General features: G+C 33.2%; 2 protein-coding genes across 3 annotated transcripts; one reads left to right on the top strand and one right to left on the bottom strand.

The window, feature by feature from the left end:
- Positions 1 to 342: 342 nt before the first annotated feature.
- LOC110877653 (O-fucosyltransferase 1) lies at positions 343 to 14,247 on the top strand. Its single transcript, XM_022125818.2, has 10 exons — positions 343 to 540; positions 620 to 794; positions 1,654 to 1,732; positions 1,832 to 1,902; positions 2,765 to 2,853; positions 3,196 to 3,319; positions 3,405 to 3,688; positions 4,320 to 4,449; positions 5,462 to 6,143; positions 14,038 to 14,247. Exons 1-9 carry the CDS (start codon positions 533 to 535, stop codon positions 6,053 to 6,055), a joined length of 1,554 nt encoding a protein of 517 aa, XP_021981510.1. The 5' UTR covers positions 343 to 532; the 3' UTR covers positions 6,056 to 6,143; positions 14,038 to 14,247.
- An 895-nt stretch (positions 14,248 to 15,142) lies between these two features.
- Positions 15,143 to 20,892, bottom strand: LOC110877647 (TBC1 domain family member 13). 2 transcript variants are annotated; one of them, XM_035974720.1, is made up of 9 exons: positions 20,371 to 20,892; positions 19,709 to 19,801; positions 19,413 to 19,517; positions 19,080 to 19,220; positions 17,785 to 17,883; positions 16,731 to 16,859; positions 16,477 to 16,656; positions 16,267 to 16,383; positions 15,143 to 15,485 (listed from the first exon to the last, which is right to left on the bottom strand). In XM_035974720.1, the coding sequence occupies exons 1-9, from the start codon at positions 20,737 to 20,739 to the stop codon at positions 15,327 to 15,329; spliced, it is 1,392 nt and encodes a 463-aa protein (XP_035830613.1). In that variant the 5' UTR covers positions 20,740 to 20,892; the 3' UTR covers positions 15,143 to 15,326. The 2 variants fall into 2 exon arrangements, with proteins under 2 accessions (XP_035830613.1, XP_021981505.1); XM_022125813.2 differs by having other exon boundaries at positions 15,143 to 15,479; positions 20,371 to 20,890.
- Between the last annotated feature and the right edge of the window lie 4,174 nt (positions 20,893 to 25,066).

Genomic DNA, 25,066 nt, shown 5'->3' with positions numbered 1-25,066 from the left:
GTGTTTCGTGAGCTAAAAAAAATAGAAATATGCAAAATATTGTCTTTCCAAAAATAAAATCCCATAACTAAAGAAATGTGTTTGAAAATTATTAATTGAAATTGTTTTAGTTATAGTTAAATTTGGTATGGCTACTATATATTTGCGATATTTGACTAAGAAAACTGAATATTACATCTATCTTGGTCGTATATATAGTATATATATGAGCAAATTGCTAAAAGATTTGTACAAAATTATCAAGTTATATAATTTATATCCTTAAACCCGTGTACACAACCATCTATATTCTAGTTTAATAATTTTAGTGAAATCTTATTGTATAAAGTACCCAGATGATCCCATGTTTTACAACGTAATCCTTCTAGGTAAATCGATGGTGACTGACTGACACCTTGCACGATCCTAGAAAACCCTTCATCTTCGGCATCAAATCACCCTCAACAACATCTCAAAATCCAATCTTGTTTCGACCCACTACACCCAATCCCAATTTACTCGCTCATGTTCCTCAAGATTCACCTCATAAAAAATGAGGAGGTAATGCAACCTCACTGATCATGTTCCCCATCGTGTGTTTTCTTATTCTAACGGTTTTGACTTTTGAGATGTTAATCAGGGCTGGCGAAGGAATTATGGTCAATAGATCGAGTTATAATCGACACCACTTGAAGAAAATCAAAGGGTTCTTGATCAGATTCAAGATTACAGCTATCTTGATTGTGGTTTTGATCATCTACTTTGTGTTTTTTGCCAGCAAGATCAATCATGTGCAGCCAGAATCCCCACCTGAGGTCACTTTTTTACTATTTCTTTTTTAGTTTGTTTTGAGTTCTAGTGCCAATGGTGGGTTTAGGTGATTTGGGGGTGTTTGGATGTGCATATTTTAAAAATATATAAAATGATTAAGATTTTAGGGGGTGGTTGGGATCATAGTTATTAAAAGCGCTAGGCGCACTTACAGGGCGATTTGTTGGGCCCGGGGTTTTATTTGCGTCTAGGCGCGCCTGGGTGCTCGCTTTAATAACTATGGTTGGGATTAGGGGTGTTACCGGTCTGGTTATGACAAAAATTTTGGGTCGAACCGGAAACCACAGTTTTGGAAAATACAAACCGAACTGGCCGGTTTTTACCGCTTTACGGTTAAAAAAAGTTTTTTTTTTTTTTTTTTTTTTTTTTAAAGACAATGTTGTATTGAATTTTTTAAAAAAATGATAAGGATTGTTGATAAATATAATGTATATACATAAGTTTTATATTCCTAAAATATGTAAAAAAATAATAACAAATGTTAAACGGCTGGTTCGGTTTACAAGGCCGGTTCCAAGTTCCGAACCATAAACGTCAAACTTTACAACCAGACCGTACATATTTCAAACCAGCCTACTTTTTTTTGTTCGAACGGTTCGGTTGGTTTAGGCTGTTTATGAACAGCCTATTTGGGATTGCTTATGTAAACACATTATGCTTACACTTATAAGTAGGAGACGATAATCAGCTATTTTAACTTGTAATTTTGAATCCCTTAGTGAAATAAGCAATCTCAAATTGGTTATTCAAACAGATCATTAATTCATTTGACCTTAAAATAAGGTTATACAGTTCGTGACTGCAAAACTTCATAGTTTGACTTGAGCTTGACTTTTTAAACAGATTAGTGTGCAAAAACTATGGGGTACTGTCGATTCTAACGGTTGGAGGCCGTCATCAACACCTAGATCTAACTGGCCTCGTATGTGTTCTTGGGGACCTTAATGTACTTGCCTACATTTGTTATAACATGTTACCTTAAATGATGTTTTGATTAATGATCATGAATGGTTTCTTTTAGCTCCTCCAAATGAAAGCAACGGGTTTTTGCGTGTTCGGTGTAATGGTGGTTTAAATCAGCAGCGGACTGCGGTATGTTTGCTATTCTCATTTTACTGATAAAAAGTGTGCCTTATTAAAAACTTTTATGTTTGTTGTCTCCTACAATTATTAGTGTCTATGTGTATTAAATAATTACAAGTGGCAATTACAACCCAACCCGTAATATATAGTGATAAAACGGACAAATTGTGGGATGATCCAACCCGCTTGACCCACGCGTGTTGCGACCACTTCCAACAACACATGCATATCATGTGAGTTACATGTATCATCATCATCATCATCATCATACTCAGTAAATCCCACCAATGGCAAAGCAAAGGTAGGGTCTGAGGAGGGTTAGATGTAGACAACCTTACCTCTACTCCGTAGGAATAGAGAGGCTGTTTCCAGTGAGACCTCCAGCTCGATAGTAGTTTTGCATCAAGCCTTGGACATACGGCACATAACACTTAGCAATCGGGACAAAGACCGATTAGTGCATGTACCCTTTTGTCTTTCAGCTATCAATGCCACCACATGATGCATGATTAACCGTCCTCGGCTTTTAACGTTATTTTCACGAAATTAGTAAAATAACGTTAAAATTAGTGCACTTTCACTTTTGCCCCCCATGGCCCACACATATATACATTATATGCGCATACCGCAACTGGGCGTATGTGAGTTACATGTTATGTCTTTTAAATAAATAAGCCCTTCAAGTGCACACTCCTTAACAAAAGGTTAACCGCATCTCTTTTTCAGCCTTTTTTATTCTTTAAAAAATCAATTAATTTCTAAGAATACATGGTAAATAGATAACCAATACGTGAATTACTAAAGTTACATAGTTTAACATCAACTGTATTCATATGAAGTTAATGAGTACGAATTATATAATTTTGTGTAGATATGTAACGCGGTTCTTGCTGCCCGAATAATGAATGCCACCCTTGTGCTGCCCGAGCTTGATACGAATTCCTATTGGCATGATGACAGGTATTTTTAATGTTGACTATTAGTCAAATATATGATACATCCTTCAATTAAGCAAAAAACATTTCAAGATTTGGTGGTTCATACTAATAAAAAAAGTTGTTACATTTTGTTTGGGGCATGATTAATACTTGTGCTCATGGGCGGACCTAGCCTTTGGCCAGGGTGGGCGGCCGCACCCCTTGAAAAAAAATTTAGTGTATACTTTTAGGCAAAAAAACCCGGCCGCACCCTTGAAAATATGATTGAACACCTCATCCGCGCCCCCCAAAAAAATTTCTGGGTTCGCCACTACTTGTGCTAAAAAATTAAGAAATTTAATTACTACTTCTTGCATATGAACAGTGGTTTTCAAGGTATATATGATGTTGATTATTTTATCACGTCATTGCGGTATGATGTTCGTGTTGTCGAAAGCATCCCCGAAATTAGGAAACACGGAAGGACAAAGAAGATAAAATCTTTTCAGGTATGTTTCACGCGTAACCAGTTCCACTTTTTGTTATTTTAATCATACTTGAATGTTAAAATTTTTAATTATTTATTTTTAATAGCTTCGTCCACCTAGAGATGCTCCTATTAGTTGGTATACAACGGTTGCTTTGGAGAAAATGAAGGAACATGGTGCTATTTATCTCACACCATTTTCTCATCGATTAGCCGAAGAGATCGATAATCCGGAATATCAACGGTTAAGATGCAGAGTCAACTATCACGCCCTTAGATTTAAGCCGCATATCATGCAGTTAAGTCAGTCAATAGTTGCTAAACTTCGCTCACAAGGTCACTTCATGTCAATACATCTTCGGTTTGAAAAGGACATGTTGTCATTTGCCGGGTAAGTTCACCATTCAATCATAAATAATTTCTTGTCACAAATTTTGACCCGTTTACTTACGAATGGGTCATCTTGGGTTGATCTTTTTATATGTTAAAGAGTAAATTGCATTTTACGTCCTTTAAGTTTGGGCCAAATTGCAGACGTTGTCCTTTAACTAACAAAATTACATTGGATGTCCTTTATGTTACTGTTTCTCTCATCAGGCGGTATCCTTTTGCCCTAACGCAGTTAACTTTTTCTGTTAACTCACGTGCCACTCACATGAGGGCATAATGGTCATTTACTCATTTTCACTTACATCTAGAGTAAATTGCATTTTACATCCTTCTAAGCTTCAACCAAAGTTCAAGTGTTGTCCTTTAACTAACGAAATTACAGTGGATGTCCTTTATGTTTCAATTTCTATACAGGCTGTGTCCTTTTGCTGTAACCCAATTACATTATAGCGTTAAGTAACTTAAGTTAGGTCATGCCCAACCCGCCTAGACCCAACCCGACCCGACCCGTTATAAGAATGATCCATTCATAGGAACCCATATTGATTTGTTATCCAACCAACCCATCTTGCGACCTCTAATGCATATTGCTTGTATGATAAATAATTTATTGCTTTTTTTTTCTTTTGCAGGTGTTTTGATATATTTACTCCTCATGAACAAAAGATATTGATGAAATACCGAAAGGAAAACTTCGCTGACAAGAAACTTGTTTATAGTGAAAGAAGGGCTATCGGAAAATGTCCTTTAACTCCAGAAGAGGTACCTTTAGTTTCTTGTTTTCCCAACACATTATAAAATGCGCATACCGGGCTCGTTTTTTTATGTTTCATCTTTAACGGGTCGGACGAATTATGATAAATGATTTTACTAAAAGAGTAAATTACGATTTTGGCCCCTGTGGCACATGACAAGTTTTTAACCAAGTAAATGGATGGGTTAGAAAAAAAGACGTTGGGGCTCAGATGTTAAAAGATTCCTTTTTGGGCTAAAAGGGTAAAAGTGATATAACCACAGGGGCCAAAATTGTAATTTACTCTTACTAAAATGAACGGGTTGAAAGTCATCTGAAGTGTATTCAAATCTATAAAAAAACTCCTAAATCACTTCCTTTTAAGTTATAGTTATTTTTTGGATCATGTCTTATCTCTTAGGAGTTGATCAAAAGAAAACCGGTTGGAAGTCATCGAAGTGCATTCAGTTGCAGAAAACCTTTTTGATTTATTTTACCAAAAAAAAACTATTATAACTAATATTATGTAAATATAATATTTCTAATCATATTTAACACATGAGTTATTTATATATAAAAAGAAGAGTAAAGTACACTGATGGTCCTTGTGGTTTACCAAAATTTTGGATTTAGTCCTTAGCTTTCCAAAAATACACAGATGGTCCCTGTGGTTTGCACTTTGTAACGCATTTACTCCCTAGCCAACAAATCTAAAGTTTTTAGCAGGTCCCAGTGCAAACCACAAGGACCATCCATGTACTTTTGAAAAAAGCTGGGGACTAAATGCGTTACAAAATGCAAACCACAGGGACCATCTGTGTACTTTTACAAATCTAGGGACCAAATTCAAAATGTTGGTAAACCACAGGGACCATCCTTGTACTTTACTCTAAAAAGAAAATAGTGCGCAAGTGTTTTGACCCGTACCAAAAAATAACTGTATTGAGCCCGTTATCTACCTTGACCTGACCCAACTAAACCATTACACGGTCTTGTTCGATATTTGTATTAAATTTCCACGTATTGCATCTACTTTCTCAGGTTGGTCTTGTTTTACGTGCAATGGGATTCAACAACTCGACTCGAATATACCTTGCAGCCGGTGAACTATTTGGTGGTGAGCGGTTCATGAAGCCGTTTCGAGCCATGTTCCCACTGCTCGAGAACCACAGCACCGTCGATTCATCTAGCGAATTAACCGACAACACACAAGGCTTACTGGGGTCAGCTGTTGACTACATGGTTTGTCTTTTATCAGACATTTTCATGCCGACATATGACGGGCCAAGCAACTTTGCTAATAACCTTTTGGGCCACCGCCTCTACTACGGTTTCCGGACCAATATCCGGCCCGACCGAAAAGGTTTAGCTCCACTTTTTATTAAACGTGAAGCTGGCCACGTTGATGGTTTTGAAGAGGCGGTTAGGCGCGTGATGATGAAAACTAACTTTGGTGGGCCCCATAAGCGAGTGTCACCCGAATCGTTTTATACGAATTCGTGGCCCGAGTGTTTTTGTCAAGTATCCGGGTCGAATCCTGATGATAGATGCCCGGCTGATAATATGATGGAGATACTGGAGGGTGAGTTACAGAGGGATATGACCAATGTGACCACCTCCATCGGTGATGAATAATAATAATAACATTAAAGATTGAATTGGTTATTTTGTATCCCAAGCTGCCATGAAGAGGGGTTTGTTAACACTTACCATAGAATCTGAGGTATGTTCTTTTCTATCTTGTATCTATATATATATATATATATATATATATATATATATATATATATATATATATATATATATATATATATTATGTGTGTGTATATCAGGTTACAACATCCTATATGTTTCATAATCATATTTAGCCCACATTTTATATATATTGTTTACGAAGGAAGGATTTTAAATTTACAATAATATATAGTTTTTTTAATATTTTAAATTTTAATATTATAATACTTTACTAGGTTATAACCCGTGGTAGCCACGGGTTGCTTTATTTTAAAGATATTAATATTTTATTAATTTTATTACAAGGGTTTTTTTTATAAAATTTGTGAGGACATATATACAATCAGGTAGAGGATCCTGTACATTAATCTAATATTGTGAGAATGGTGAGAAATAATGTGGTGATGATAAATGTCCTATATCTAAATTAATTCAAAAAGGGTGAATTAGTAATTTTCTATTTCTTTCAATTAATTGATTAAAAGATAACTGCCCAAAATAACTGCCACCCTTTATTATAGGAATTCGAATTTAAGAATTAATCTACGAATTTGTGTCATCTCGTTCACCGGTTATTAATTCTGTAGTGCAACCACCATTCAGAACTGTATAGTGTTATATATTTTTATATAGTGTTATATAGTGTTACATGGTGTTATATAATGGTTTTTGGTGTTATATAATTCGGTAGTGTTATATAATTCTGTAGTGCAACCACCAAAAAACACTATATAACAACATCAATTATTAATTCTGTAGTGCAACCACCATTCGGAACTGTATAGTGTTATATATTTTTATATAGTGTTACATGGTGCTATATGGTGTTATATAGTGTTCTTTGGTTTATATAGTGTTATATGATGGATGCATAGTGTTATATTTTTCTGGTAGCATGTCTATGATGGATGTATAGTGTTATATATAGTTATATAGTGTTATATAATGTTACATAGTGTTATATGGTGTTAGGGGAAGGTTCAAATGAAAACCACTAGTTATCGCGAAAACTCGAAAACTAACTAAAAAAGCCTAAAAACATACCAATTTTTTTGCATACCAATTTTCGCTATTTTAATTATATAAAAAAAATTTCAAAATTTTTTTTGTAGTGCACATGTGTAATAATAGTACACATGTGAATTATTACACATGTGCACTACAAATATATTTTTTTTTTGAAATTTTTTTTATATAAAAAAACTAGCGATTTTAATAAAAAAATTAAAAATTTTTTTTTGTGTGTTTTTAGGCTTTTTTTAGTTAGTTTTCGAGTTTTCGCGATAAAAGTGGTTTTCATTTGAACCATCCCTATGGTGTTATATGGTGTTACATAGTTTATATGTGGTTATATAGTGTTTTGTAGTGTTATATGATGGATGTATAGTGTTATATAATCGATGTATAGTGTTATACATTTTTTGTAGCAGTTACATATTTCTGTATTTTTAAAATTTAGGATCGATAGAATTTAACAGTTAAATTTGAATCGCTAGAATTTAGGAGTGAATCACTAGAATTTAGGAGAGATTACCTAATTTGAAACATATAAAAAGACACTATTACCCCTACAATTTTCAAATCAATCCATATAATTAAAACACAATTTATAATTTGGTCGCTATTAGATCAAAGATCTAATGGTTTAAAACACTTCTTACACTTCTCACATTTTAGACACTTTGTACACTATCCCTACCTTATACAATGATTCAATGTTAATCGTATATAATAATATATGGAAACAACGTGATTTATATATGTTAAACAAAACAATGTGATTATTTATATTTTATTCTTATGTTATGTTATAAATGAAAAGCGTGATTAAATGTTTATAATCACCTAAACACAAAACCGATATTATTATTGAAAATAAAACAAACAATGATTATTGGAAAGGAAAAACCCAAAAACTACAATGTACGGAACAACTAATTCTCATAACAAAGTAGGAACACTTGAATCTTCAATAAATATCTTTTATCATCTTCAAAGTAGTATTTGTCAATTAGTCCAGAAGGCCAAAATTCTTCCAAAATTGTATCCGTAATACACAAGCCTTCGTCTTGAATAGATTCCTTGATCCAAAAATGACAAAAAAAATGAAATTAATAAGAACAATATTTGATCAAATACTAATCAATTTAAATGTAACACAATTATACAACAATAACATATTACCAGATAATTTTCAACATAGGTAGAATGATGCAAACCAAACTCAAAGGATGATAGCCCGTCTCGCCATTCTCTAGATACACATTTGAAGTGATGAATTGATATAGCGTTTAGCTTGGTTAAAATCTCAAAGAGTAGCATTTCAAAAGGAATATAAACCATTGTATGAACGATTGAAGCATATAATGTATTATTGAGTATAACATATAAATTAATACCTAATTTATATAAGTAAAATTAAAATGGGCCTCATACACAAAATCAAAAGAGCCCATATCCATCGACTAATATGGTGGTAACAATTGATTAGAATCAATTAACTAATTGAAATAATTGTTCGAAGTTATTGCAAATATTCCACTTTTTGAAAATGTTGAACCATCTATATCTTACCAATAATATAAAGATGTGATTTTTAAATTTTGAATTATTCAAAAAATAATAAGTCGGTTACACTAAATAAAGGATAACATAGCATGTGATATATTCCTTGATTAAAAAATCCATTCTTAAAAAGGAATTAAGAATTCCATTCATAAAAACAAAGAAAAGGTTGATTTAAATTATTGAATTAATTAAATGTTTGAATTATAAATACAAAATAATCAGAACATATTTCTTTTAAATCTTTGTAACAGCAATAATCTTTGTAAAGCACATAATAGGATTAAAAAGAGTGTATATGAAATACGTATAAGAATAATATAGAATACAATAGTCAATCTAAGTTACGAAAATTTATTTCAAACCAAAATAAGTTACATGAAAAGTTCAAATACTTCAAAATGAAATTCACAATTACATCATAAGTTACCAAATATCTCCTTGTAAACTACGTTAGATGTCTTCGCTGTGGGTTTACCATCGGCATCAAATGATAAAATTTTTAACACCTTCTCTCGTTTTGACTCTCGATAAAACGACGTACAATTGACCATGAGTTAAAACAGGATCTTTTAAATATAAACCAACTCGGGATAGCGACTGCCCTTGACTTTTGTTAATCGTCATAGCAAAACAAACTGATAAAGGAAATTGCCTTCTTTGAAATTGAAAAGGTATCTTCTTGTCTGAAGGAATCATACTAATCCTTGGAATAAAAACTCTTGTGCCAATATTTCCGCCGGATATTACTTCAGCTTCAATTACTCGTATACCAAGAAAGGTTACTTGAAGTCTAGTTCCGTTACATAATCCGTTCTGCTGATCAATGTTTCGAAGAAGCATCACAGGAACACCAACTTTAAGAACCAACCTATGGTTAGGTAAAGCGGATATTTTCAGAGCATTCAAATTATCAGCAGAGTATAGTCCTTGTTGAAAAGAATCAAGAACTTGCTTAGTTTGACAGATACTGTAAGCCAAATACTCTTTTTCTTCACCTGGAAATAAAGAAAGTAATCGATCATTAATTTCATGAACTACTTCATTTTTTGGTGCTAAAATTGCTCTCTCTGCAAAGAATCCAGGATTTTTATACTGTTCTAAAATTGAAGGATAAACAAAGTCGATTAAAATCTATATAGTATAAAAGTTCCAAATATTAAGTTAAAAGCCTACTCAATATCTTTAAGCTTGATATTCAATCTTTTCTCTTTCTTTCCATCTTTTTTATTTGTGTCCTCTAGATTGAAGCAAATCTCAACATAGCCTATGAAGTCTATAAATTAACAAAAGAAAAAAAAACTCATTAATAATTACGCCAAAAACAAAAACAAAAACAAAAACCATTAATAATATACATGGATTAACACATATTGAAAAAAATTACATACCAACAGGTGTATTAATTTCAACTTTGTTTTCGACAACGTCTCTGAAGTTGACGAAAGAGAAGCAATACTTGGGACCATTCCAATCAATGCTTCTTTGAATTTGGGTATAGAAATTAAATGTTAACTTCTGGTTATTTTTCGTATGGTTTAAACTTGCATTGTAAGGTGCAAGAGAAGGCCTGCTAATGACCAGACATTCATCGAGCTTGAAGTGATGCTCAAATCTTGGCAAAATCCTATGGAGACAACTTGCCTGAATCGTGTGACCCTATAAGGAAACAATGATAATAAGTTGAATTGTCAAACATATTAAATAAATAATCCGAAAAAATTCTATACTACATCATACAATGTGTATAGAATAAAAGTAATTTCTCATACCTCTTCGTCCATACAAATCATATCGACACGGAATGTTTCATTCTTACTTACGACCGTGCATCATCTTCCTCCATAGAGAAATGTTCTTCAACTTGAGAGTATAGTTATTTGACAAAGCATTAAGATTAGACAACATTGTTATGTTCTGATCTTCCATTTCGATAATATACATCTTCGATTATCACTCTATTTCACAACTCCTCTATCATTTTGTTCCATATATCGATTCAGTCTTATCGAAATGGAAGATCAGAACATAACAATGTTGTCTAATCTTAATGCTTTGTCAAATAACTATACTCTCAAGTTGAAGATCATTTCTCTATGGAGGAAGATGATGCACGGTCGTAAGAATGAAACATTCCGTGTCGGTAAGAATGAAACATTCCGTGTCGATATGATTTGTATGGACGAAGAGGTATCTATACACATTGTATGATGTATAGAATTTTTTTCGGATTATTTATTTGATATGTTTGACAATTCAACTTATTATCATTGTTTCCTTATAGGGTCACACGATTCAGGCAAGTTGTCTCCATAGGATTTTGCCAAGATTTGAGCATCACTTCAAGCTCGATGAATGTCTGGTCATTAGCAGGCCTTCTCTTGCACCTTACAATGCAAGTTTAAACCATACGAAAAATAACCAGAAGTTAACATTTAATTTCTATACCCAAATTCAAAGAAGCATTGATTGGAATGGTCCCAAGTATTGCTTCTCTTTCGTCAACTTCAGAGACGTTGTCGAAAACAAAGTTGAAATTAATACACCTGTTGGTATGTAATTTTTTTTCAGTATGTGTTAATCCATGTACATTATTAATGTTTTTTTTTTTTTTTTTTTTTTTGCGTAGTTATTAATGAATTTTCTTTTTTTGTTAATTTATAGACTTCATAGGCTATGTTGAGATTTACTTCAATCTAGAGGACACAAATAAAAAAGATGTAACGAAAGGGAAAAGATTGAATATCAAGCTTAAAGATATTGAGTAAGTTTTTAACTTAATATTTGGAACTTTTATACTATATAGATTTTAATCGACTTTGTTTATCCTTCAATTTTAGAACAGTGTAAAAATCTTGGATTCTTTGCAGTGAGAGCAATTTTAGCACCAAAGAATGAAGTAGTTCATGAAATTAATGATCGATTACTTTCTTTATTTCCAGGTGAAGAAAAAGAGTATTTGAGCTCTTACAGTATCTGTTAAACTGAGCAAGTTCTTGATTCTTTTCAACAAGCACTATACTCTGCTGATAATTTGAATGCCCTGAAAATATCCGGTTTACCTAACCATAGGTTGGTTCTTAAAGTTGGTGTTCCGGTGATGCTTCTTCGAAACATTGATCAGCAGAACGAATTATGTAACGGAACTAGACTTCAAGTAACCTTTCTTGGTAAACGAGTAATTGAAGCTGAAGTAATATTGGCAGAAGAGTTTTTATTCCAAGGATTAGTATGATTTCTTCAGACAAGAAGATACCTCTTCAATTTCAAAGAAGACAATTTCCTTTATCAGTTTGTTTTGCTATGACGATTAACAAAAGTCAAGGGCAGTCACTATCCCGAGTTGGTTTATATTTAAAAGATCCTGTTTTTTCTCATGGTCAATTGTATGTCGTTTTATCGAGAGTCAAAACGAGAGAAGGTGTTAAAATTTTATCATTTGATGCCGATGGTAAACCCACAACGAAGACATCTAACGTAGTTTACAAGGAGATATTTGGTAACTTATGATGTATTTGAACTTTTCATGTAACTTATTTTGGTTTGAAATAAATTTTCGTAACTAAGATTGACTATTGTATTCTATATTATTCTTATATGTATTTCATATACACTCATTTTAATCCTATTATGTGCCTTACAAAGATTTAAAAGAAATATGTTCTGATTATTTTGTATTTATAATTCAATAATTTAAATCAACCTTTTCTTTGTTTTTACGAATGGAATTCTTAATTCCTTTTTAAGAATGAATTTTTTAATCAAGGAATATATCACATGCTATGTTATCATTTATTTAGTGTAAATGGCTTATTATGTTTTTGAATAATTCAAAATTTAAAAATCACATCTTTATATTATTGGTAAGATATAGATGGTTCAACATTTTCAAAAAGTGGAATATTCGCAATAACTTCGAACATTTATTTCAATGATTTAATTGATTCTAATCAATTATTACCACCATATTAGTCGATGGATATGGGATCTTTTGATTTTCTGTATGAGGCCCATTTTCATTTTACTTATATAAATTAGGTTATTAATCTATATGTTATGCTCAATAATACATTATATGTTTCAATCGTTCATACAATGGGTTATATTCCTTTTGAAATACTACTCTTTGAGATTTTAACCAAGCTAAATGCTATATCAATTCATCGCTTCAAATGTGTATCTAGAGAATGACGAGACGGGCTATCATCCTTTGAGTTTGGTTTGCATCATTCTACCTATGTTGAAAATTATCTGGTAATATGTTATTGTTGTATAATTGTTACATTTAAATTGATTAGTATTTGATCAAATATTGTTCTTATTAATTTCATTTTTTGTCATTTTTGGATTAAGGAATCTATTCGAGACGAAGACTTCTGTATTACGGATATGATTTTGGAAGAATTTTGGCCTTCTAGACTAATTGACAAATACTACTTTTAAGATGATAAAGATATTTATTGAAGAGTCAAGTGTTTCTACCTTTTTATGAGAATTAGTTGTTCCGTACATTGTAGTTTTTGGGTTTTTCCTTTCAATTAATCATTGTTTGTTTTATTTTCAATAATAATATAGGTTTTGTGTTTAGGTTGATTATAAACATTTAATCACGCTTTTCATTTATAATATAACATAAGAATAAATAATCACATTGTTTTGTTTAACATATATAAATCACGTTGTTTCCATATATTATTATATACGATTAACATTGAATCATTGTATATATGTCCTCACAAATTTTATAAAAAAAAACCCTTGTAATAAAATTAATAAAATATTAATATCTTTAAAATAAAGCAACCCGTGGGTACCATGGGTTATAACCTAGTTTTTAATATATACGAACAAATTAGCATGATAGTTTTTATGCGGGTTATTGGATTTTAATAATCCTAGTTGACCAATAATAATCCAAACTCAAAAAATTTCCTCCAAAGATCCCAACTTGTAAGAATTTGGCCCATATTGATCCTTTTCAAACTGTAGGTGCACTTAATTCAGTTAAGAAGGCTACGGGTGCACTTGGATCTATTGAGGAGGCCAATTTCTTGTATGTTATAAAAGGATCAATTGGGGCCAAATTTTTACAAGTTGGGATCATTGTTGGGAATTTTTAAAATTAGGATTATTATCGGCCAACATGTGAAACATAGGATTATTAAAATCAAATAACCCTTTTATGTACATTAGGCATGTAAGAACCATAAAAAAAGGTCTTACCAACAAAAACAACAAAATATGTGTATTGTGATGTTTTTTTAGTAGTAAGTGCGGCTGTGAAAAAAATGTATATTTTATGGTTGATGTGATACCAGGTTTTAACAACAAAATATGAGGCATACGATGAATGATTACAACTTACTGAGCATGGCACATTTCCTGGACTGGAGAAGAGAGCAGCATGGAATTTTATTGTTCTTTAGTTTGTACTAATTCACATTATATATACCTCACATAGCAACTGTATCCTAACAGCTAATGCCAGTATTTTTATTTGTAAAATAATGTCAAATGAAATAGAACTAGTTGATGCCCCGCCCGCGTTGCGGGGCGATGGCCAAATAATTTAGATAGGAAAAAAACAAACTAAACGATGATAAGACCGTATTTTTTGGCTCAGGGCAAAACTATAATTTTTCAGAACTAATGAGCTAGTGTTAGGCAGCTCCTTGACATGGGAAAAAATTAAATCGAGTAAACCAATTAAAAAAAAACCTTTATAGTTTTGCTAAAAAAACTAAAACGATGGGAAAAACATAATTTTTAACTGAGGGCGAAAACATCATTTTTAACTGGGGATAAATCGTAAACTAAATGAACCAACGGGGGAGTGCCAAGAAGCTGCCGACACGACTATAATTTTACACTGGGGACAAACTTCTAATGTCACCAGGAAAACAAACAAAAACGATGGGGAAAATGTAAATTTAAGTTGAGGGACTTGGCTGTGAGAAAAAAAACTAATGGCAAAATTATAAATTTATACGGGGCAAAATCGTAATTTTGAACTGAGAGCAAAATTGGAATTTTTAGCTGGGAGCAAAAGCGTAAATTTATTTTTAAGTGAGGGTAAAAACATAATTTTGAAATGATGGAAAATCATAATTTTAAGGTAAAAAAACTAATGGCAAAACTGTAAATTGAAACGGGGCAAAATCGTAATTTTTAACCGGGGGCAAAATTGAAATATTTACCTAGGAGCGAAAGCGTAAATATATTTTTAAGTGAGGGCAAAAACATAATTTTGAACTGATGGCAAAATCGTAATTTTAAAGCGGGATAAAATCGTAAATTTGTTAGGCCAATAGGGAAGTGCCAGCTGCCTGGCATATACCTTTGCCGCCCATTTAGCCCAATGAAGGGCGAAACCTATTCCCGCCGACAGCCGACATTGTAGTCTGTAGTTGTTGAAAATACGCATAAATCAAACACATCATGTACCACCTCACAGAAAAACTTACAACCCAAGTCACCTGATAAAAGAAACTTGCAACCCAAGGTTGCCAGAGTTCAAGACAAGTACCAATCTTGAAGTAAAATACGAAAAATCCACTGCTAATACTTGCTGACAGATTTACAGAAAATAGATTATGCAACATGATAATCAAGAACGTAGCTTGTTGGCAACATAAAGCAAATGACTGATATTTGTTGACGGGTAACTTTGTAGCAGCTTCAGATTTGCAGTGAAATCCCCTGCGAGCAAACGCCTCCTAACGAGAATCAGCATCGCGCAACATACCCGAAGCAACGTCTCCTGCAATTTTCCGCATTTATAAATTTTAACCAGCTTTACATTTTTTTTTTTCAATTATCAAATCAAAATAAATCTCATGTGGCAAAATGTACGGGTCAGGCAATCTAACACAAAATTTGCGGCTTTAGGTTTAATCTGAGTGGCTTTTGGGTCAGTATGACCCGTTTATTGAAAATTATAAAAACTGTGTTTTATGCCATAACACAAACTAACTAGGTATTCTATGCCAAAATTTTGAAGATAAAAGAGATGAGAATTATGTTTTATAGTTTAAGCGTAACTGTTTTATATACATTTGTATCTTTGGTTGTAAAATTTGTGATATTAGATTAATAATATGCAAAAAAAAAAAAAGAACTAAAAAATCGTGTTAAACGGGTCGTGCTCATATCAGTCCGAGAATATACTGTTGTGTTCGGGTTTATGTGTTTGACACGATTTTCAGGTTCGACCCGCCAACCCACGAACACGACCCAATTAACACCCACATAACATTTTTAGCAGGTAAAAGTAGCTGGGTCAGATTGGATTCTGCAAATTATTTTTTGTCCATCATTTCGAACTTCACAAATAACTGATGTATTTAATACGATCACAAAAAGTCAAAAAACTAAAATTGTATCAAATCCCATTTTTTAAATAAGAGGTTGTAACATCAAACCATCATCCTGTTTCCAATTTAGCAGGAACAATTAAAAATTAATTTATTGAATTCACTTGGCCCATCATCAATAAATGCAACCCATTTTTACATAAATGGGGCAGTAACAGCAATGCAATAACTCACCTGAGGACCTTCTGGGTCACTTAAGAGCGTGTCCCATATGTGAAGAATGTCAGCAAAATTGAATTCTTGGGTCAACAGAAGTGTGATCCATCTAAACGCATAGAACTGCGGATTGACCTGTCATTAAACAATCCAGCATCGATTAAACTTTTAATATAAAAGGTATCTTGAAATGGTTTCAAATAACCGATAATTATTAAAGTTTCTTACTTTAGTTGTGAGTTCAAGATGCCGCCATAGCTCTTCATCATGGTGTTTCAAGAGCTGTGACATCTTTGAAATTGTTGAGCGAATGCCAACAACGCTATTATCAAGTTGCTTACAGAAATTATCTCTACAACTGCTTAACAACTCGACAAAACAGAAGAACGTGTCTGCTTCAGCATTTACCTGCATAAGTTTTATACTTAGAAATAAAAGTAAACTTATAGAAAATGGAATCAGAAATTTACGCATATGCTTACCACAAAGTCCTCATTGGGATCATTCTTGAAAACATAGAACAAGGGAGCCAAAATTTCATTCATTCCTTGCACGTATCTTATACCTGGGTTAAGCTTTGCGTATATAATCAGAATATTTTTCAAAGCTTCCTGAAAGTATGAGATAATTTAATGGTCAAAAAGGTCTGGTTCGGTTGTCTGATATTTTATAAAGCAATGTCTTAATTATGACTAAATAACGATACTGGTTAGACCTGTAAATGAACCAAACGTTCATGAACTGTTCACGAACTTGTTCGGCGGGAAGTTCGGTTATTTAATAAACGAACAAACATGAACACTTTTTTTTGTTCATTTAATTAACCGAACGAACATGAACACATGTTCTGTTCGTTCAATTATGTTTGTGAATGTCCGTTTATGTTCATTTAAATTTTTAGATATACATAAGTAGTTGTATACTTATATAAATATAAACATAAAAGTGGCTTTCTAACTACTTTTGTTAATATAAATTATTATTAGTAATTAGGCTTTCTAGTAATAAAAATACGCTTTACAATGGAAGTTATCGTAATTAATCACTAATTAACATATAAAAAAACTAGTTTATTTCATTTGTCTTCACCTATGTTATTTCAATTATGTTAATCTGTGTTCGTTTAAGTTTGTTTGTTTGTGTCCATTAGCATTCATGAACTGTTCGTTTAGTTTTAAACGAAAACATAAACGAACACGAACATACCCATTTTCTTAAGGAACAAACATGAACACAAAAAGTTGTTCGATTATACGTTCTTGTTCGGTTAAAGTTAAATGAACGAACATAAACACACCTCTGTTCGTGTTCGTTCGGTTCGTTTACAGGCCTAATACCGTTACAATTTAATCTCTACCTTTGAATAAAACGAGTTAAGAGGTTGTATGTACTAAAGATAGACTTTGGGATACTTTAAACCTGTTTAACACAGTCCCCTTCAATCTAAACTGATTTTATTTAACCCGTTTGAGATCACACACCACAGAAATCGATAAGCGAGCCCAAGATAGAATGTAAAAAGAAATGATCGGATACCTGATTAGCTTTTGCAGAAGCTGAGTCACCAGAGAAAAAATGCATGTCTGGATGTGTGCGCTTTACATCACGGTCTATCTGTTCAATGATCTCAGTGTCCTACAATAAATACTAGTAAACATCAACTTGATCATTAGATTATGGCTATTTTGATCCATTTACTTATGTTGGTTGATTTAGGTTGTGTTTTATCTTAACATGTAAAGGTAACTTAAAAAACTTGCTTAAAAGGAAACAGGTAGTATAAATAGATAAAGTGATCTTCATATTGTAGTTCAATATTCCTAGTTATGAGAAGTTAGAAGACTAGTTGGAGTCTAACTAGAAGTCTAAGTCTTGTTTAGCAAGTTATTGTTAGTATAAATAGATAATTAGGGGTCAATGTATTTTGTGTTGTGCGTTCATAATAAAAAAGAGTCATGAGACGGTGAGAGTTACTCACAAAATATCGTGTGTTATTTGTGTGATCATGGCCAACATATTGAACACAAAAACTAAATGCATAATACAAACAAAACTGAAACCTTTCTCTCACAGTCATTCAAGTAGTAGTGCAATCGTGTTTAATATCAAGCTTGCACACTCAGAATATTCTCATAACAATTCTATAGTACCATATTTTAACCAAAATTGTAGCTCTCTTACCTCTAATAAAAGAAAGCATAAATGTTCAATGTTTTCTGAACAAATAATTATGGATATATCTATAGTGGAGTGAATGTATCCTGCGTGATGAACTTTTCTCTACATTAAAGTATAAAACATAGCAACAAACAGAAGATTTACATATAATCTGTATGCAGAAGCATTTGGATCCTTTTTATTGTTGTCAATTGATTTACATTGTGTTTATGCCCAAATGATGTTGTATACTAGGATACATGATTTACATTATATTGTGCCACTCTGATCATTTTCTTGGTAATGGGCGATTTCTTATTTCTGTATTCTTTCTATATTCTTTGACTTGTTGTGTTGGTTTGCTGTACGTTTTCGAGCCGAGGGTCTCTCTGGAAGCAGCCTCTCTATCCCTAGGGATAGAGGCAAGGCCTGTCTACATCCCACCCTCCCCAGACCCTATAAGTAGCTTTGCTATTTGTGGGATTTACTGGGTATGGTAGTTGTTGTTGTTATTGTTGTCAATTCTCATACCATCAGAGAATGAACATTGTATCACATATATAGTTTAATAGTTAAAAGTGCAATCAGTGGCACACATAGAACTGCGAAGGGCTTACATTAAGAACTGAATATAAAAAATCATTGCATAAAACATATATAGCAGAAGCACATACCTGAAAGAATTGATTCCAGACACTTGTTTCCCCTAGACTCAAAGGATGCTCCCCCTCAGGTATCTCTGACCTTGAGAGTAAACCCTTGTCTTCGCCATTTTGAGAAGATGTAGACTCTTCCGATTTCCTAGTGATTTCTGACTGACTAGCCAAAGAGACATTCAGAATCCCGAATTTGAAGCAAACAAATAAACTTTGAAAAGCAAATACAACTTCTAAGTTCTAAGACTAATCCCTTTATTTAGTTATGTATTTATTTATCGCTTAGATTCAGCGTTTCTTCATATAATGCACTCTGCAATCATGAATTCAGGTCTTTTAACGAAAACTTACAGGATTCTTCAAAAGATCCTCTTTAAAACTCTTGTACTGAGACCTCTTCTTGGCCAATTCTGATGGCCAAACCCCCTTGTCTCTGGGAAGATATCCTAACAACAGCTGTAAACATAAACAGATAACAGATTACAATAAATAAATAAAAAATCAACTAAAATCTCGTTTTAATGATATCCAATAATTCTCCTTTTATAACAAGACCTTCAACAGAAACTATAATTCCAGTGCAGTAAAATGACAATGAATCTCATTTCACATGCATAACGAATAACCAAACATATGTCAAATCGAACCTTCCACACAGTCGAACGAATGCCAGCACCATCTGGAATACCAAGTGAAGCAAGTCTCTGCAGCTCTCCCATATTTATCGTCTTCTTTGAAAGCTACATCACACAAAAGTAAACCGTTAAACCAAATTAACATCCTAATTCAACAAATTTGTTTTTGGTTGCCTCAGTGGAGACTTCCTAGAAGTTCACCCATCCTAATACTACTACCATCTCCTGAGCATGCTTAACTGAAAAATTTTCATATGCTCCACAGCCAATGCAGCCAAAACGCGTTGGTAATTCAACAGATTTGTATGTTAACATTACTAAATTCTCTTGTTCCTTCTTAACTCCAACACAATCAGACTTAAATCACAACGCACAACTAACATCTACTACCACCTGAGCACGCTTAACTGTCGAATTTTCACCTGCTCCACAGCCAATGCGCCCAAAATGCGTTGGTAATTCAACAGATTTCTATGTTACCATTACTAAATTCTCTTATTCCTCCTTAATTTCATGTTTTCAACAAAATCACACTTAAATCACAATAACACACAACTAATATTCTCTTTAATTATTCAATCTCAACAACAACAAAACACAATAAACCCTAACAAACTGACATTTTAATCATAATTGTGTATTATTGTGTGTGTAAACTGTAAACAACTTCTAACCTCTTGCAACAGCTGCGCCTGACGAGAAGCATCTTCACGAGGACTAATTTCATTATCACTACTACCGCTACTAACCACCGGATCCCTAACCTCAGTCCTCTGAACCGTCTGAACCGGTCCAGCCGGACCGGATTTAAACGGCGATCTGGTTGTAACTAAACCAGGAGACGGTGGCGATTCACGCGGTTCGTTGACAGAAGTTTCGGAGGAAGCAACAGACGGAGGTTTTGAAGTGTGATTACCATGCGAGGGAGAATCCGGTGGCGATTGCGGTTTGGATTGTGATTTAGGTGGTGGTGGAGGGTGGCTGGTGGTGGGAGAGGACCACATGGAGCTGTTGAGCCACTCTGGAACTCGTTTGTTGACCATATTGTTGGATCGATTTGCTAGGGCTAGGGTTTCGATACGCACTGTGAGTATAGGGGGATCGTCTTCTTCCTCGTGGAAACCAGTCACGTGATTAGATCGTGTTGAGACTTTAACGCCATGATTGTTTGCACTTTGGTTTCTATAGCCACGTGACGGTGGTTAATTTCAAAGTTGGAGATAAAAAGATTGGATTAACGTTTTTTTTTTATTTTATTGAAAAAATACGAAAATTACTAAACTTATCCTAAATCATGAATGACTAGGGACGGTTTGTTTATCTTTTAACTAGGTTAGTTCCCCGTGTGTTACACGGGTTGAACAATTTAAACTATATAGTATAGATATTTCCTGTAAATGCAAAACAGAGACAGAGAAATTTATATACCATATTGACATAAATGAGTTAATATAAATGTAACCCATCAACTCGTACATAATAATTAATGTCGTAGAGTTCGATAAGACGACTCTAATGTCGGTTGAATGAGGTCAATCAGAGTCTATTTGATACCATTTGTACGACTTCTTATTTTTTGAATCTTTGTATTTGATTCTAAACCTATTATTAATATTATTGATAATAGTTTTAGTTATATATATCAATAATATATTTAATCTAACATATTAATATTCTTATGAATTTCGAAACTTGTTTAGGTAGGATTTAAGATTCTATTGAAGTTTTAGTTTAACAATAGGTTATTGAATTAATAATAAGAATTTGTATTAGATTAGATTAAATATTATTATTATTTGTATTAGATTAGATTAAATATTATTATTATTAGCATTATTAATAATTTTATTCAATTAAATGAGAAAATGACAAGTGTTCTAAAACAGGTTTCTTTTATTATATAGTATAGATGAGATTTTTAAGGCCATAGGGTATAGGGTGGGAGTTTGGGCGTGGGTTGAGGGAAAACGCCCAAGGCACCACCCCGGATAGGCTTGGGTTGGGGCGTGGCCCCTTGGGGCTTAGCTTTCAAGCCGGGCGTGGGGCGGGGGAGCAACTGACATGGCGGACTGTGAATGGTTATAAATGTGTGTGTATATATATATATATATATATATATATATATTAAAAAAAAAGCTGAACCAAGCCCCAACCCAAGCCCCACCATACGCCTTTCAAAGTGGGTTGAAGACTTGAGTTTGAATTTCCACGTGTCAACCAATGCCCCAACCCAAGCCTCACCATACCCCATGTCTAATGGTTCAGATCTTTTACTTGTTCATCATTTAATGTTTAGACTATTTGTTTTGCGCGCAGATTTTCTGTGAATGGTTAAGAATTATACTGAGTCTTAATGGTTAAGACTTCTTATCTGAATTGGTCATTTGAACGGTTAAACATTATATTGGTGAATTTTGGGTGTGTTTTAATTGGTTGATTATTATTATTATTATTATTATTATTATTATTATTATTATTATTATTATTATTATTATTATTATTATTATTATTATTATTATTACCTATATATTAAAAACACAAAAAGTAATGAAAATAATATAATTTAATGAATAGTACCATCACTAATTACCTATATATTAAAAACACAACTGAATAAACAGTAATGAAAATAATATAATTTAATGAATAGTACCATCACTAAGGAATGAGTAAATGATATTGGGTTTTGGTACCGGTATCAAATTTATCAAACCGGGTGTATTTTCGGTACCGGTTCGGCACCGGTATTCATCGGTCTTTACCCTCAGATACTGGTGTTGTACCGGTACCGACCGTATCGAGCTGTACCGTACCAGGTATATTTGATACCGGTACCCACTTTTGGGGATTTCAGTAACAGTATTTTCGGTACCGGTTGGTACCAAGCTCATCAAATTCTGTAGCAACGTAGCAATGCAAGTAATTGCACCGTTTAGATTACTTTTCATACACACAGTACGTAAACTGTATTTCGTTTGAATGAGGTTTTATATACACAATAACTTATTTTGCTTAATTTTTTATCTTTTTTTGTGATGAATGAATTTTAGTATGTAAAATTAACTTGGATATTTAGATTATTGATGAGCAAAACGTATCAAATCTTGTAATCAAACCGGTATTGTATCGGTACCAAATTTACTATACCAAATCATTTTCGGTACCAATTTGGTACCCACCTTTTGACGTTTTCAGAATCGTTACTTTCGGTTCGACACCGGTCTAGCACCATACCTGTATTTATTGATTTTTACCTTCAAATACCATATCGTATTGTACCGAGCATTTTCGGTGCCGGTGCCTAATTTCGATGATTTTTCGGATCGGTACTTTCGGTGCCGTTACCGGTACCGAGCTCATCCATATTTTAAAGTGTTAGAACTGTAATAACTGAATTGAAAACAACCGAATTTCCAACGTGTAGGACGTGTGGGTCCTATTATTATATATTATGTTATTTAAAATTGTTTTTTTTTTGAACGGATTGACTATCCTTTTCACGACATTTTTATTTATGTTTTGATATTCGGTATCTGCTTGCCGTTACTGACACGTGTTTGCAGTCATTGGGTCCCCGCCGCAACGCGCGGGCGGAAAACCAACTAGTTATTATTATTATTATAAAAACGCCACTAATCACGCCGCTCTCACTCTTCCTTCTTTTTGCACCACGCCACTTTCTAAGTCACATGTCGAATAACGCCACTCTTTCACCCCCCCCCCCACTCTGTATAGTCTAATGGGTTGGGTTCAAATACATAGTCTGCTAAAAGTTTAGAATTAGAAAGTCGGAGAAAATGTATCAAACGGATTTCAATTGAACCCATTCTAGCGATATTGGAACCGTCCTTTTGACTCTAGGATCTTAGATTTTACGTTTTTGCTTTTGGATTTTTAGCTTGTAGATTTTAGAAAAAAATCATATTATTGTCTTTTTATTTGATATTGTTTATTTTTATTTTCGTTATTGTGTCTTTTTTTTTTCTCTTTTAGAAGACTGTGTAGGATAATTCAATCCTATAACTTTATATCGAATCAAATAATAATGGGGTAGTCGATAACATATTTAAGTAACATGTGAATATGAATTATTATGTTCATATTTTCGTATGACATAATAAAAAAAATATTTTTTAAGTAGGGTACAAAATCACAAAGTCATGGATATATGAATCAACTTTATATCAATATCAACTTTTTGAATTTTCAAAGACTCGTTTTTTATTTTATTTTTGGACATGAATTATATTTTATTCATTGAATATAAAAAGAGAGGTAACGTCTATTCATTGAATAGAAAAGAGAGATAACGTATAGGAGGCTGGTTTAATAAGGCTTGATCATGACATAGAAATCAATTGAACAATATTAAATATGTTCCACATCACAAGATTAACTGTTATTTTGTGGTTTATTCGTAAATCATCGTCTTGTCGAGAGATGCATTGGATTTGTTGGTTATCAAACAGTCGTTTCTGGTGTGAGATTGGTTAAATTAGTGTTCTATTGGCTATATACTATACTTTTGAGAGATATTCTTTATGGGTCATGCTATTCACACACGGAGAAAATTATTTTTACACCCCAAAGCGCCGCGCTATGACCATAGCGGGGCGCTTAGCTCGACAAAAGGTGATTTAGCTGACGTTTGAAACATAAGTTGCAGAGACATAAAGGTGAAACGAGGTTGCAGGTGTCTCGTGAACCCTAAGCGCCGCGCTATGGCCAAAGCGCGGCGCTTCGACCCCAAATTTTCACTTTTAAAAGCTGCTCAGACACAACATTTAGCATTCGCGAGTTTTGTTGTTTGTCGATTTTCTTTGCTCTATTAGTTACGTGTCTTGAAAAAACGATGTCGTGGTTAAGCAACTATCTTTTCGGTCAATATTCTAACGAGTCAGTTGTTCCTGATTCTTACGAAGGGACTGTAACACCCCGTGTTTTCCAAAGTCAAAGTCAAAGTCAAGAGTTGACTGTTATTGGAATTAAAGATTAATAAAGATTAATTTCATTTAGTTTCATTTTTGATTTTCATATTATTTGGAGTAAGTGTTGTATAATCAAGCTAATCGACCGATAATCGAACTGTGAATCAACGACCGACTGTGAATGATAGGAAGTAACAACGCAATAAAGCTAGTCAATCAATAATCAAGCTAATCAAATCAATCATCAAACTCAAGTATGGATAATTTTAAATGCTTTTATACGTGTGTGTGTGCCTTATGTGTTACTTGTGCATGTTTACTTTTATGTTAAAGTGTGTGGTGAATCAATCAAATTCAATCAAGACTCAAGGGTGAATCAAACTCAATCGAAATCGAACCCGAAACGTGGTGTAAGGATGCTTGTATGTTAGATATAGTAGTT

This window comes from Helianthus annuus, chromosome 1 (genome assembly GCF_002127325.2).
Source record: "Helianthus annuus cultivar XRQ/B chromosome 1, HanXRQr2.0-SUNRISE, whole genome shotgun sequence".
NCBI lineage: Eukaryota > Viridiplantae > Streptophyta > Magnoliopsida > Asterales > Asteraceae > Helianthus > Helianthus annuus.
Note: the sequence above shows the minus strand (reverse complement) of the source record. Positions and strands in the feature narration are given on the sequence as shown.